Here is a 14,630-nt window from a genome sequence, read left to right as displayed (position 1 = left end):
TCATGCAATTCCAAAAAGCCATGTTTTGCAAAAACGGCAATGGAAACACTTGGCTTTTATCACATGATGCTATAGCAATGTGCTTGTCAGTACGAACTGGCTCCCTCATGATGCAGCAGGCGCCACAAGAGGTGTTATTGCATCACATAACCCTTTTTATCCATAATTCCTCTGTGAAATATCACCTCCCCCTCATATGTGGCCACTCCCATGTTTAAGGGGCTTGCGTTGCCGATTGGAAATAATGACAGCTAGTGGTGGCTACAATAGAAATAAAGCTGCTAATGTTTCAAACGTCCATCGCCATGCTTCTTGGAATGTTATCACCAGAGGAGAAGTCACATGCCATCAATCAGTGGAAACGCAATCATTTTGCAATTGTGTTTTATCGACATTTCGAAAATATCGCTTATATTTTGTAAAAATCTATAATGGAAACTGGCCAAGTTTAGGCACTTTTGAACAGACTCATGTTTTTGTTGAAGGGAAAGAGTGTAAAAAGGGGTATCTCAGAGGTAAAAGTACAATATTTCTCTCTGAACTGAAGTGGCGTTGAAGTATATACTAAATGTTTACCTCAAAAAGTAATGTACCTCAGAAAAACTCAAGTCTACTAAATAACAGATTGCACTTAGTGCATACGGCAGACTATCAGCAGCTTAAGCGCCTTCTGCTCTGTTGGCCAACAGCTTGCCCAGTTCCTGTTTCTGTGATACACCTGGGCATGGGTGGAAAGGATTACAGAAATGTTTTGAGACAGATAGCTGGGTTCAGGCTCTTTGGCAATCTGGGATGCTGTGATTACTCTCCTATCTGAGGGTGCAGGGTTACTTTATAATCTCTGTTAATCCATGGGAAAGTCATGCTTGTTTTCAGCAAAGGCCTGTCTAACATTTACACAGTGGCAATCAGTATCTGCAATCTGTGAAAATAAAGTCATTGCGAGGAATAGGTAGCACAGCCTTACAGTGTATGTTCAGTAGTGTGCCATGTCAGGACCTTGGCTTCCATGGTGGTCATGTCATGAATTTCTTTGAAGAATTTGGCTGTTTACATTTACAATAAACACTGGTGCAAAAAATATTTGATTTTGAATTATTTTGCTAGTCCAGAAAAACATAATTAACCCTTGATCATAACTGAACCACAACCGTGTGATTCTCAAAATATTAAGGAACCCATTTTTCTTTTTGCCCACTGCAGTATAATCAGTGGTTGGACTGAATAGGGTTCAAATTTGAGTTATTATTCCATAGAATGTTCACCTTATGTTTGTTTACAATAACTTCCAGGGAGACATTTCACCAGCCTCACTTACATTAACCCTTTAAAACATGAGTGCATTGGCTTGATTTCTTTCAAAAAGATTTTTATTTATTCATAATATCTAATAATGGCCCCGAGCTAACTGTCAGGTCATTTCTTTTTCACCCTCTACAAGTTATTTATTTATTTTGCAATTTATGGGACATTTCTTGTCAACTTGCTCATTATGTTTTTCTCCATGTTTTCAAAGGAAATCTAACCAATTTTCTGGTCTCAGAGGTTTGAAGGGCAAAAATGAAAGGCATTTGAAAGCAGCACTAGGGAACAGATGTTGATCCATGTGTTAAAGGGTATAATGAACAAAACAAACCCTTTACACAAAATAACATCTATGTGTAAAGAGGACCTTCTAAAACCAAAAAGCCATGAAAAAGCACTTAGAAATATATAATGCTCTTCTCACCAATTTGACTGTACCCAATCAAGGTTTTGTGGGAGTGTTTGTTTATTTAAATATAAATACATGTTTATTTTTGTTAAGCCTGTCAAGATTTTATCACGCAAACCACTTATTCAGTGTGCAGGTACAGTTTATTTTAAGGGCTGGATAAATGCCAGGTTGAAATTTTTTCATGATGACATTGAGGTTAGTCGAGTTTTTATTGGGCACTTTATCTGAGTCAAGAGTTGGATGAATTTATTTATTTGAAGAGATTTCCTGTTACTAAGAGATAAAGCTAAGCTTGCGAAAGCTGTCACTCTGGCATGATGGTTTGACAATGAAACCTGATAAAGTGCCCATGTGACTGGAATTCACACTGTCAGAGAAAAGATCACTATCTTTCTATAGTTCCTATTTTCCCTTTCTCAGAAAATCTTTAAAACTCATACGGAACTGGGACTTTTACCCCAGCATTTACAGGAAAGGGTGTGTGTGTTTATGTGTGTGTGTGTGTGTGTGACAGAGAGAGAGAGAGAGAGAGAGAGAGAGAGAGAGAGAGAGAGAGAGAGAGAGAGAGAGAGAGAGAGAAGGAGAGAAAGGCTGGACATGATGTAACATTAAATAATAGAACTGGATGAATTCACAATAAAGCAAAATTTGAAAAACATAAAGATAAGCTGGACATGCCTGGCAATCATGCTCCAAAAAACAAAGTTGTTTATCTCTCAAGTGAACCCAACAGTTGCATGTAAACTACCAACAGAACGGTGGGTGAGGCTTAAAACGCCACCTGACAAACTTGGCTCTGATTAACCTGATGAGCTTAAAGTCTTACATGCAAATGCCTGTGTGTGTGCGTGTGTATGTGTGCGCGCGCATGTGTATATTGATGCACTTAACGTGACCATCTGTGCGTGCTGAAGGAGAGAGAGAAAAGAAACCCCCCAATCCATCTTATCCTCTTAGCTCCTTACCATCGCAAGCTTTGGTGGGTAGTCAGTTCACTCAACAGGTTGCAGGTGTCTTTTTTGGACCATTTGTCCACAAATTTCGTGAGAAAGCCTAAAATGACTGAAGAGAAACCTGAAAACTAGCATGTGGAGACTTTACTGCCAACAAAGGGAGACAGTTGGAGGATTATAGAGGACCTTACCTATGGATTTACACTTTGGCTTTCACTTCTTCTTCTGACTCATTTTTCTTCAGAGAGAGAGATATTTTTCAAGGTTTTCTTGAATCTCATTTAAATGCAAAAATGGGCTGCTCTCCATCCAAGGGAAAGTTATTTTCAAAGCCAGAAGGCCCTCGCCCTCAAAAGGCTGAAGAACCACAAAACGAAGCTGATTCTAGACCTGAAGAGGAGAAAGGCAATTGTTTTAACCACGAGGAGAAAGAAAATGAACCTCCTCTACCCGCTGAAGAACACCCTACGAAAGATACAGCATGGTCTCTGATGGCCCCCGACACAACAGGTGCCCAAATTGCAGATGAAATTAAAGAAACAGAGGTGAATGTGATACCCCAAGAAATAGTCAATAAGGTTGTACAAACAAATCAGATTAAAAAGACTGAGAAACAAAAGAAAAACAAGGGCAAGAAAAGGTCTGCTGAAAAACACAGAAAATCCTCTATTGTCAAGACAAAGGTGGACTTCCCGCCACACATGGTAAGGGCTCACCAGGCAGCCTATGCTTTTCTGAACCCTAACATCTCCAAATATGAGACCCTGTTGGGCTTGCTGGACCAGGCCGCCCAGACACAACTGTCCCTCCAGCCCATGATGTCTGCTTTGGTGTTGCGGTTTGAGGAGATTAACCAGGCTCTTGAGGAGATGGCTGAGGAGGGGGAACTCATGATGAAGGAGCATGGGGACTACATGGCCTTGGCGTCTGGGATGATGGGCCCAGCTAATATGCCAGCAAAAATTATGCCTGACACTGCCAAAATTGTAAATCCACCTCCAGATCTGTTACAGCAGCTGCTCCAGCATTCAACTGAGAAAATGAGACTGGTGGCAGGCTCGGTCCAAGGACTGGGTGACACAACACTTGAGGATGCAGTGGAGTATTTTTCTTCTCTCTCTAAACTTTTGGGTGAGAAGCTGCAGGCCAAGCAGACAGCAGAGCACAGGTTGACTCAAGTGCTGGCACGAGTAGAGGGGGCTGCCATTAGGAAGTCTAACCCGGAGGATTCGGCATTGCATAGTGAGGACAGTGGTATCGGGGGAGAAAATGAGAGTCTGACAGGGTCTGAGAGGCATCGCCGCCACCGTGGAAGTGCTGGATCTGGAAGTTGTGGATCTGGAAATAATGTTCGTGGTGTATTTGATACTCCTCCCAGTAATTTACCCAACCCTATAGGCTATAATGAAGATGATGTGGAGGATGAAGAGGAGGATGATGATGATGATGAAGAATATGAGGATGATGAAGGGGACAGGCCTGAAAGGAAGAGGTCGAACTCATCCCCACCAGATCCCAGTCAAACTTTTCTTTTCATGTGTGCAAATTACTTACAGGATCGGCAACCTACGGTCAAACGACCTCTGACTGCTGTCACTACAACCAAACCTGAGCACACTTCATTCACCAAGTGTGTGAATATAATGAATGAGCTACAGAAGAGCCAGAGGGACTTGGATGAACGAATTAAAAATATGACTGAAATGCGAGGAAATAAAGAGTTAGCAGGACCTCATTATGACCTGTACAGAGCTGGACTAAGACGACATTCAGTAAGTGGATCAGCAAAAAAAGGCCCCTTCAGAGCAAGTCAATCGCCTGGCTCCCTACCAATGTTAGCACCCCAACCACCCAAGCACCAGTCTGTCAGAAGGCTGATAAATACCTTTAGCCAAGGGGTTGATGGTAGACCAGGGCAAAGCCTTGCTAATGTTCCACCTCATATCAGGAGGCCCAAGAAAAGTAGGGTCCTGCATTTATCTGACACAGTAAATGGTAATGACGGGGGATCAGTCATCAATGGCAACAACAACAACAACAGCTGGCCTGAAGGCAGGGATGACCTGGATGTAGATAATCTACCACCTCCACCCCCAGAGGTTTTGATGGACAATTCCTTCCAGAGTACTGAGGGTGCACCAGGAAATAAGGAAGGGTCACAGGCAGATTCAGGTTCAAGACTTCCAATAATACACCAAAAGACTGAAGTCTCCCAGCGGCTGAAGTCATCAGTGCAGAATGTGGAACTGCTGCCAAACCGCGCAAGCATGAAGCCAAGATCGATCAGTATCTTGCCTGCTCGTCCTGTCAGGCAGGATGCTGTTATGACAGTGCAAGATGCAGAGCATCAACCAGAAGCAAATCTGGATCCAGAGATGGAGAAGGTGAATTGTCTCTACCAACAGGCACGGAAGATGATTCACCTTCGCAATGCAGGAGAATCTCCTGACAAGGGAGATATTACAGAAATAAGCGGCAGAGGACCTTCACCTCCTCAAGCCAGAATGAGCCAGAGATGTGGAAGCAGTGACTTCAGTGAGGGGGAGATGTCCTCTTACAACCTGCCTGTAACTGCACCCCCTGTCTCCAGAGTCCGCCTACCACCATCTTGTCCTTCTGTGTGCCACAGATATCCAAGCCCTCCCGTGTACAGATCTCAGTCGGCCTCTAGGCCCTCATCCCGCCCAAGTTCTCCAAGAACAGTGACACGTGCCACAGATCACAACATCGAAGAGATCATTCCGTCTGTGTCCTTTCGTGATGCCCGCTCAGTCTTCTGTCAAAGGGACTCTCAGACCTGCATCCCTCATGGAAGTTCTGTGCTTCCCAAACCATGGGGAGAGGCCTCCCGGGGCAGGCTTCCCACAAGAGGGGCAGACAATACCCGTCGCGCCCAATCAGAACAAAGGCCTAGTTTGACTTCAGCCTTGACACAGTCCAAGGGGGAATGAACCTATTACCCAAAAAATATGGGTAAGTAGTATCACAAAGCTGTGGGTCTAGGTAAACCTGGCTGGTAGAATAAATAAATAAATAAATAAAAAATTGACTGCTTACAACATTAAATGTCAAACTTGGCAAACGTTTACATCACCTTTAATAGTAAAACTTATTCACTTGGCAGATTTTGGGTTTTTTGGCAGTTATGAGATACTATTAGAAATCTGATATTTTGGATATTCTTGTAAAACAGGGAAATTCCATGGCTTCTATGTAGCTAAAGGTCCGTTACTCTCTAAAACACTGAAAGAATTAGAAATGGAGGAAGGTTCAGATCATTTTGACTAGGGTATTATTAGTCTAATAAAGCACCCAACAAGGTTAGTTTGACCTTTGGTGATTGTCTGCTTTGAATCAGGAGCCATCTGTGTGGATTGAATCAGCTGCTGTCACACTGTTTAAGTGAATGACATCAGCATGTCTGACCATCTGCATTCCCAGCAGACACAAAACAGATTAGGTACATACACCTGGTTTATCTATTTGGGTGTGCTACAATAGGTGCACTACTTATTCGTATAATAGCACTCAAGTTCTAATACCCTACATTGTCACTTGTCTTTCTTACATAATTTTTATGTGTGTTGCATAAGCATAAGACAACATGTACACGCCTACTGTAACACTGTACTGTTGTCAACCACAAGGAATTCACCCTCTTCATTGTGTCACTACACCCCGAAGAAGGTGTTGGTGTATTTTTTAATGTTTTTAGCCTGAGTACGTGGATCTTTCATACCACTGCTTTTTGGTTAGAATTTAATGGGAGAAAGTGCGTTAAAGTTGACTATGTAGAAGATCAAGAAAAGTAAGCTTGAGCAGGAACTTGCAAGACACAAATTTAAAAGAGAATGGTCAAAATCAATATAAAAGAGACCATAGCATAGTCTCACCAAAATACATAAAGTTGACATGAACTCCTGACAAAGTATTTCATGGTGGTGGGCACAAAATGTGTTGAAATTACATGCTGGCAACACAAAAACAATGCCTGTGCAAAATCTACGAAGAACAGTCGCAGTTTCATTGTGAAATGGTTGCAGTTTGATTTGGTTTGCTGAAAGAAAGCTGTTGGTGTGGTTTGGAGAACCAAAAGTACTTGGTTAGGTTTGCAGAAAAATTGTGTAAGGTTCATAAGTCACAAAAACTTACTTTGCATATTTACATTAAGTGCTTGCGTTAAGCACTTGCGTAAAGTACTTTGCTTAAGTAGATTTTGTAAAGTCATGTAACTATGTAGACATATTGTTTCACATCGAACATGTACAACAGTTTCCTGGTTGAAAGTCCATGATTTGTCGATCCACCACCCCTCCTGCCCACCCTGTGCAGACTTTCTCAGTCTTTATACTACATATGCATGTCAACCATCACAAAAGATCCTTATTGACTTTCAATTGGCATTGTTTTCTTGTTGTGAACATGTATTTTAAGAGATTCAAAAAAAGACACGCACATCCCATAGTGGGTGCTGGATCCAAGATAAACCAAAATGTGAAAAAATAGAGGTCTGCATACATAACATGTATGTTAAACATATTTTGTGTCCACCACCGCGTAATGCATTGTTACTTTAACTTTATGTCTATTTGACTCATATCTGTGAGACTGGTCTGGACACACAAGATATCCTGATGTTTTGTACCTAGTACTGGTCAAACTCCAAAAACAGTGGATTCTACATTTAATTTACACACTCTATGGCCCTGCTCTGTGTGGCGATTAAAGGTCAGGAGTCTGCTTTATTTCCTTAAAATCTCATTTCTTTTGTTTTAAAATGTATGTTTTGTAGAGAGATTTATTCACAGCTTTCATTTCAGTGTGTTTGGATAACTGCAGCACAAGCTTTCAAACCTGCAGTCAGTGTGCCCAGTAGTGTGTTACCAGTTTATGTCATCCCTCCAGAGAAACCTGGCCTAATCCACATTGGATTAGCCCTGCTACCCCACTGTCCTCCCCTGCTGAGCTCCTAGGCCTGCTACTCCACATAATCCACTCACGCAATTAAACTCCTTCTCCCCTCCTGTCTTGCTCTCCTATAGGCCGGGCAGCCCTCTGACAGGCAATGACAACCAGTAGGATCCAAGTGCCGCTGTGACCACAACCTAGACACCAGCTGTGATTGGCCAGTGTTGATAAAGTGAAATACAATATGGGAATGGAGAAAGGGATTATGGATTAGCAGGTTTAGTCCCTTTCTCTTTTCTCCCCTCTCCTGATAAGGGGTTCAGGGAGTGGTTTGAGATATTTTTGTAATAGTAATTCAAGCAGTTGTTAAGGGCCTCAACTTTCTCTCTGATTGACTTCTGAAAGCATTGTAAAAGTTTGTTTATATCAGTTTTTAGAAGAGCATACTTGTTCTATACTAAATGTTGACTCTATAATCTATCTTGATTTTGTTTTAATTTAAAGATGTGTGTTAAAATTTTGTAATACCGACCATTGGTACCCCAAATCTCAATTTTCCTCTTAACCCCTTGAGGTGGGAGAAAACTTGGGATTCAGGGCTTCAGCTGTTCAGCCATGATACTGAAGAAAGTACGCCTTTGATTTAATTTAAGATTATTTTAAGATGAACTCAAGTGTTTTTGTATGTATTCTATTTTGTGTTTGTACTAGCCTCCCATCTGTGTTAATCATGTTTTCTACCTCGGCTGTGTCCCAATAAAAGAGGAAAATCTGCCCAAAGCTGGTCATGGTCAACATGGTACATTCACAGTCTAGGGTTGACTATGATAATGCAAATACTGATGTTAAATTGGGATGAAAAAAAAACAAAAATAACTTGGACATCAGGGTCTTTAGTGGTGGTCAAATGAACCCTAATGTAGTATTTTCTTGATTTTCTAATTTTCTGAACATTGAAATATAATTTCTAGTAGTGTCTAGAGGGGTCAGAATATTAAAAAAACACTTCATGAGTCTTCATTTAGCCATCACTTAATATAAACAAACGCTGAACAAGATTTTTTCGGCAACTACACTGTTTTAAGTAACTTTAACAAATTATAAACAGTGACAGCTAAGGCTACCCAGCTTACAATTTTTGCTGTGAGAATGGTGCAATGCAGCCCATGCAGACATTTTATCTTACAGGGACATTATTTCAATTGATAAACATCCTTAAAAGGTTCTTTGAACATACATTAATATGTTTTTTTTAAAACATTATTGCAACTAGTAGGTAATGTTAGCCAATGTTGTAGAAAGGATCCCTGCTAGCCAGGTACACTCTGTAAATCTGTGGGTAAGTTACCCAACCAACGTCGTCGCGGTAGTGAAGATGACACCAACTGATCACAAACAGGATCCACACTCTTAATTATGCCTCACTTAAAGCATTAATAAAAATTTAATAAGTGAGTTATTTAAAATGCATTCCCCATTCAGTTGTCATGAATGTTAAGATTAGCTATGAAGACAAAAACCCTTTCTAGTACCAGGCTGTAAACATGTTCATTTCTGCTTTTAAGTTGGCCATTCTTGGAGCCAGACTCAAAGTGGCCATTAGAGTCAAGTCAAGGCAAGTCAATTTTATTTATAAAGCCCATTATCACAAATCACAATTTGCCTCAGAGGGCTTCACAGCATACAACATCCCTTCTTGGATACTCACATCTTCTAAGGAAAAACTCCTCCCCCCCAAAAAAACCTATAATCAAGAAAAACGGTACAAAACTGAGGAAGACAGACCGAGGAGGGATCCCTCTTCCAGGATGGACAGATGTGCAACAGATGTCATCAATAACAATTAAATTACAGTGGATGACAAAATGATATTTAGGAAAGAGAAAGAGAAAGAAGAGAAAGAGAAGGAGAGATGCATAGCAATAATGGTAACAGTAACATAACATGTAACAACATTGCAACAATAGCAATAGCCATAAAACTAATAAATGCAATTTAAGGTAGCGTGTGATGTTACATGCAAGTATTGTAAGTGGCGATACCAGTCACGTGTATATTAATAGTGGAGAAGAACTGCAGTGTTTGGTACTTCTGCACTAGCTTCATTTTTCAGCCTGGGTGTTGTCTCTTGTTTACAACACATGCAAAGAATGCCAGCATTTTTCAAATTCCACACCCTCAGTAAGTGTTCCTGTCATAAAACTGAAGTCTCCAGACTATCACTGTCATCATCAGTGTTTTGGTTTTTTTTTTCACAGGTTAGACAAAGTTCCTCCAGGGCTACAGAACTACTCCACTTTATATTTAAAACTGATTCTTATTTTGGTGGAGTGCCCTTTAGTGACGTACCCTAAAGAATTCACTTATAATATAATATTGTTGTGCTCGTGCTGTGGCTGCACTGATACTGTACTCCCCGCTCGCCCTGATCGTGGTGTAGGTCCTGGTTGCGCCAATGGTCCGTGAACATGCCTTTGGACTCCTCCCTATCAATATATGCATGAGACTCTTATCAACTCCCACAATATCATCATAGAGTGCTTTTAATAATTTCACACCTATCGTTATTGTAATATGACATGCAACTGTTTCCACTATTGCTGTGCCTCTCTCCCCCCGTCTCTCTTTCGCTTTCCTTTTTGCCATGATTGTATTTCATTTGTTATTTATGACATCTATTGCACATCTGTCCGTCCTGGAAGAGGGATCCCTCATCATCCTCTGCCGCTCTTCCTGAGGCCCCCCCTCCCGACATGTTTTGTGATAATGGGCTCTATAAATAAAATTGACTTGACTTAAAGACACATGACGTGTGCTACAAATGAAACAGGGACATCAAAGCATTGTTCAATAGCAACAATGGTCAAAAACTCCACAGGGTACCTTTTATAATAACATTCACACTAGAACAGTTTGTAACATAATTAAGTTTACCAAACATGAGACTGTTCTCCAGTCTCCATTAACCCAAAACATGATGACTATATAATTTATACATTTACCTCCTTTCGGGATTTTATTTTGGCTCACATTTATGGTTACATTTATAAAAATATTCAATAAGATGTTAATTTCAAGTAGAGAAAAAATAAATGATGATCCCCAGAGCATGTAGTATATCAGCATCGATGAATAGGAGCTGGGACTCAACAGCTGGAGCTGAGTTGAGCATTGTTGAGGATCTTGGTGTAGAAATGCTGCCATCTATTGTCTGGCATTGCAAAGAGGTCTTCTTTCTTTTTAGATTCCTTGCTTGTGAGCATTTTTTACCGATGTAATTCAAGTTCAACTTTTACACTTTTTTACCCTTTGAAACCTGGATTAACAGCACTTTTCCTGTGCTGCCTTCATTTAAACCTTCAACCCTGAGCAAATAGGTGTGATTTCTTTCAAAAACTGGAGAGAAATGTCCCACAAAATGCAATTCCAGTAGATTCAGAAAATAATTGTTTAAAAAGGCTAAGAATAAAAAATAATCAAGAAAACTATATGTATGTTTATTATAATGATAGTTTATTTTTGTTTACAGAATTATCATAATTCTAAGCAGTTTTTCAGGTCATTTCTTTCTTTATTTTTTAACTTTCCCATTTGTTCTTCTAGTCATTTGGTGATTGTGAGTGTGTGTGCGTGCGTGCGTGCATGCATGTGTGTGTGTGTGTGTGTGTGTGTGTGTGTGTGTGTGTGTATGTGTGTGTGTGTGGTTGGAGGGTACTTTTTATTTTTACAAATTTCTTGCTAATTTTTGGGTTATTTTTTGTTAAGTTGTTTATTGTTTTCTCTCATGTTTTTTTAAAAGAAATTCAAGCCAATTTGCCCAGGTTTCAAAGGGTTACACATGACTAAGTTAACCAAAGGCACTGCACTTTACCTTGTCTTGTTCAAGGAGACTTTGCATTTGGACAGAAGAGGGCAGGGATCAAACCTCCAACTCTAAAATAATGGAAGTCCTCCAAAGTACCATTTAGTTTGAGCTATAATAAGCATCCTGAATGTGATCCATGGGGTCCTTAACAAAATGAGGAGACACTGATTACAACCACAAGAAATTATCTCTGCCATATCATTTGGCGTAAAAAATGACATTCCATTTTCATTTTAATAGTCAATACTCGGTATCATCTAGCATTTTCAATTAATTCTGTCTCACAATTATAAGATAGGTTTTAGGTCAAATATTATTAGATAAATGTTTTTGGCATCTCGTGTATCTGCACACAGAAAGCAGCTTAGACCCACGCAGACATTTTTTATATAAACAACACTAAACAGCATTTATTTGACTTGGTCATACCTATCTATCACCAGGAAATGCTAGAAGTAAGATTTAATTGAATTCAGATTGGAGTTTTTCTTTGGAAAATATTGTATGCATTTTCTTGCTATAGATTTTCCCCACCAGGCAAGGCTCGTGATAGTATGTTCTTCATTCAACAATTTATTCATTATTCCCCTGAATATAATTTAATGCTATTTACAAGTCAGAAACTGGTGAATACAATAACCTCCATCTGATATGAACACAATTATTTGCTTTTTTTTTTAATGCCTCCGTGCTGGTGATAGCCTGGCCAGAAGTATTATGTTTTTGAGTTGTCTGTCCAGTTTTTGTGAACATTTTTGATATCTGCAGAATACCTTTAGGGAATTTCTTCAAATTTGGCACAAACGTCCACTTGGATTCAAGGATGAACTGATTATATTTTTTTATCAAAGGTCAAGGTCACCGTGACATGGTTTGTCTCATCTTTGTGAACACAACATGTTCAGTACACCTTGAGGCAATATTCTCAAATTTGGGGCAAATGTCGATTCAACGATGGGCTGATAAGATTTTAGTGGACACAGGCCAAGGTCACGGTTACCTTTATATCCATCTCATTCTCATAAACACAATATCTTATAACACCATAAGGGAATTGCTTCAAATTTGGCACAAACTTCCTCTTGGACTCAAAAACTAATTGATTTGATTTCGGTGGTCATGGGTGAAAGGTCAAGGTCACTATGAGTTTGTCTGTCTTATTCTCATGAGCGCAATATCTCAAGAACACCTTTTGGGATTTTTTAAAAATTTGGCAGAAACGTCCACTTGGACTCAAGGATGAAATGCTAGACCTTGTTGCTCAAAGGTCAAGCTTAATGTGTTCTTGTGTCTATCTCATTCTCATCAGTGCAATATCTTAAGAACACCTTAAGGAACTTCTTCAAATTTGGCACACACATCCACTTGGACTCAAGAATGATCTAATTACATTTTTTACATCAAAGGTCAAGGTCACCGTGTACCTTGCATCCGTCTCATACTTGTAAAAGCAATAGCTCAAGAACCACTTAAGGAAATTTCTTCAAAACTGGCACAAATGTCCACTTGGACTCAACGATGAATTTATTTGATTTTGGTAGTTGAGGTCACTGTGATATTGCATGAGCCGAAAGCTGCTCTGGTTTGGTTTTCAATCAACTCCTGTGAAAAACATCTGACACAGGTAGTGTACAGAGGATATATTTTGTTAACAATCGTATAGTTAAGAATTAGTTATAACTTTCTATGAGTTTATTAATTAGACGCCTTTTGCATTACAAATAGCCATCTGATCAATTGTTCATTGAAAATGCATAAATACTAATATGATATGCATGTGTCATGGGCTTCACATAAATTTATAGGATAAAGAAATGCAAGGGTGAAGAGCCTTTCTACATGTACCATCATCCCCCTGATGTTCTGCAGTCTATTCAGTGATCCTGTGGTAAAGATCGCTGAATAAAATATAATTTAATGTCAAAATCAAGGTGGTGTGTTACTACCTGGTCCTCACTCCACATCTCCTACTTAAAAAGACTCCCATTCCACTGATTCTCCACATCCTCCTTCTAAATGATTAATGAGCTCCTTTGTTGTCTGTAGCGCCGTCAGTCTCAATACCTGATGAGGGTGTGAGATGAAAAGGACAGGAAAGTGCAGGGACATGAAGCTGTAAGTGCTGCTGTAAATCTAATCAGTTGCGAGGAGTGAACTCAGATTCAAAAGGCAGAGCACAACGAGTGGTCAAGGGTTGCAGCCAATTTTAGAATGCAAACTGTAAAACACAGTCTCCATGAGCTCCTTTGTATAGCACGGAGCCACTCCGTGAGTAGTAGGTGATGTAAACTCAGTAGATATTTGGAAACAATGTCATACACATTCAGAGATTAACTTCAAAATCCATAAACAGTATTTAATATGGAATAACAATCCATTATTAGAAAGCTCTAAACATTTTGCATTTCCTCAGTGGTCTAAGAAGATTGTTTTTAAGTTTTGGGTATTATAATAATGAGAGTTTACTAGCTTGTTATGACAGTCAAAGTTTTGCTTTAAAGGGTTCGTTATACATCTTTCATACGCTCCATTCATTTCTAAAGGCTGCAGGGGTTGCTATGGAATCCCTTATTGCCTATTCCAATATTTTATTTTATTTTTTTTTTTATGTTTTACTGTCTCTGCCTTTAATAGCCTCATCTTGTCTTTGATTTCCATAGTGATTTTCCCAAGAATGGCAGCTCTGCCAATTACTCTAGAGTATAAACAGAATCTATTAAAATTCTTCAAAGGCTTAAATTGGGAGTTAGGTAAAAATACTCTTTTTGTTCTATAAATCCCTCACATCAGCATCATTAAAGGCACACTTTGCAGAAACTGTTTACAAACAGTGACCAAAAAGTCATGTATGATTTACCTTTAATGATACATTAATGCATACATTTATATAACTCCCTTGACTGGCTGACAGTTTGGGACATGCAGGCTGTCTTTTCAATTTGAGCATACATCCATATATTTCGGGACTGCCAGATATTTCACAGTCTCTGGAAATGTGGCACTTTTATTTTGTCAGAACACTCAGGCTTAATATCAATAATTTAACATTGGAATTAACCAGAAAACAACCGTATTTGGTTGCTGGAAAAGCTGTAATTAAAATCATATATATGACTATAATTTTCTTTATTATATGTTTAAAATTATGTTACAGAAAAAAGAAAATTAAATATATGTATTTTTTAGC

The 14,630-nt window shown here is 39.4% G+C and overlaps 1 protein-coding gene across 1 annotated transcript; it reads left to right on the top strand.

Moving 5' to 3' along the window:
- The first annotated feature begins 2,630 nt into the window (after window positions 1-2,630).
- Window positions 2,631-8,352, top strand: pcare2 (photoreceptor cilium actin regulator 2). Its single transcript, XM_088089614.1, has 2 exons — window positions 2,631-5,643; window positions 7,713-8,352. The coding sequence occupies exon 1, from the start codon at window positions 2,964-2,966 to the stop codon at window positions 5,619-5,621; it is 2,658 nt and encodes an 885-aa protein (XP_087945740.1). The 5' UTR covers window positions 2,631-2,963; the 3' UTR covers window positions 5,622-5,643; window positions 7,713-8,352.
- The last annotated feature ends 6,278 nt before the right edge of the window (window positions 8,353-14,630 follow it).

This window comes from Plectropomus leopardus, chromosome 16, assembly GCF_026936395.1.
Source record: "Plectropomus leopardus strain MGB_pleo_1.0 chromosome 16, ASM2693639v1, whole genome shotgun sequence".
Taxonomy (NCBI): domain Eukaryota; kingdom Metazoa; phylum Chordata; class Actinopteri; order Perciformes; family Serranidae; genus Plectropomus; species Plectropomus leopardus.
The sequence above is the reverse complement of the archived record's forward strand: the minus strand, read 5'-3'. Positions and strand labels throughout refer to the sequence as shown.

What these genes read in the sequence shown, in the direction of transcription:
- pcare2 (XM_088089614.1), top strand. Translation starts at nt 2,964, where the DNA reads ATGGGCTGCTCTCCATCCAAGGGAAAGTTATTTTCAAAGCCAGAAGGC.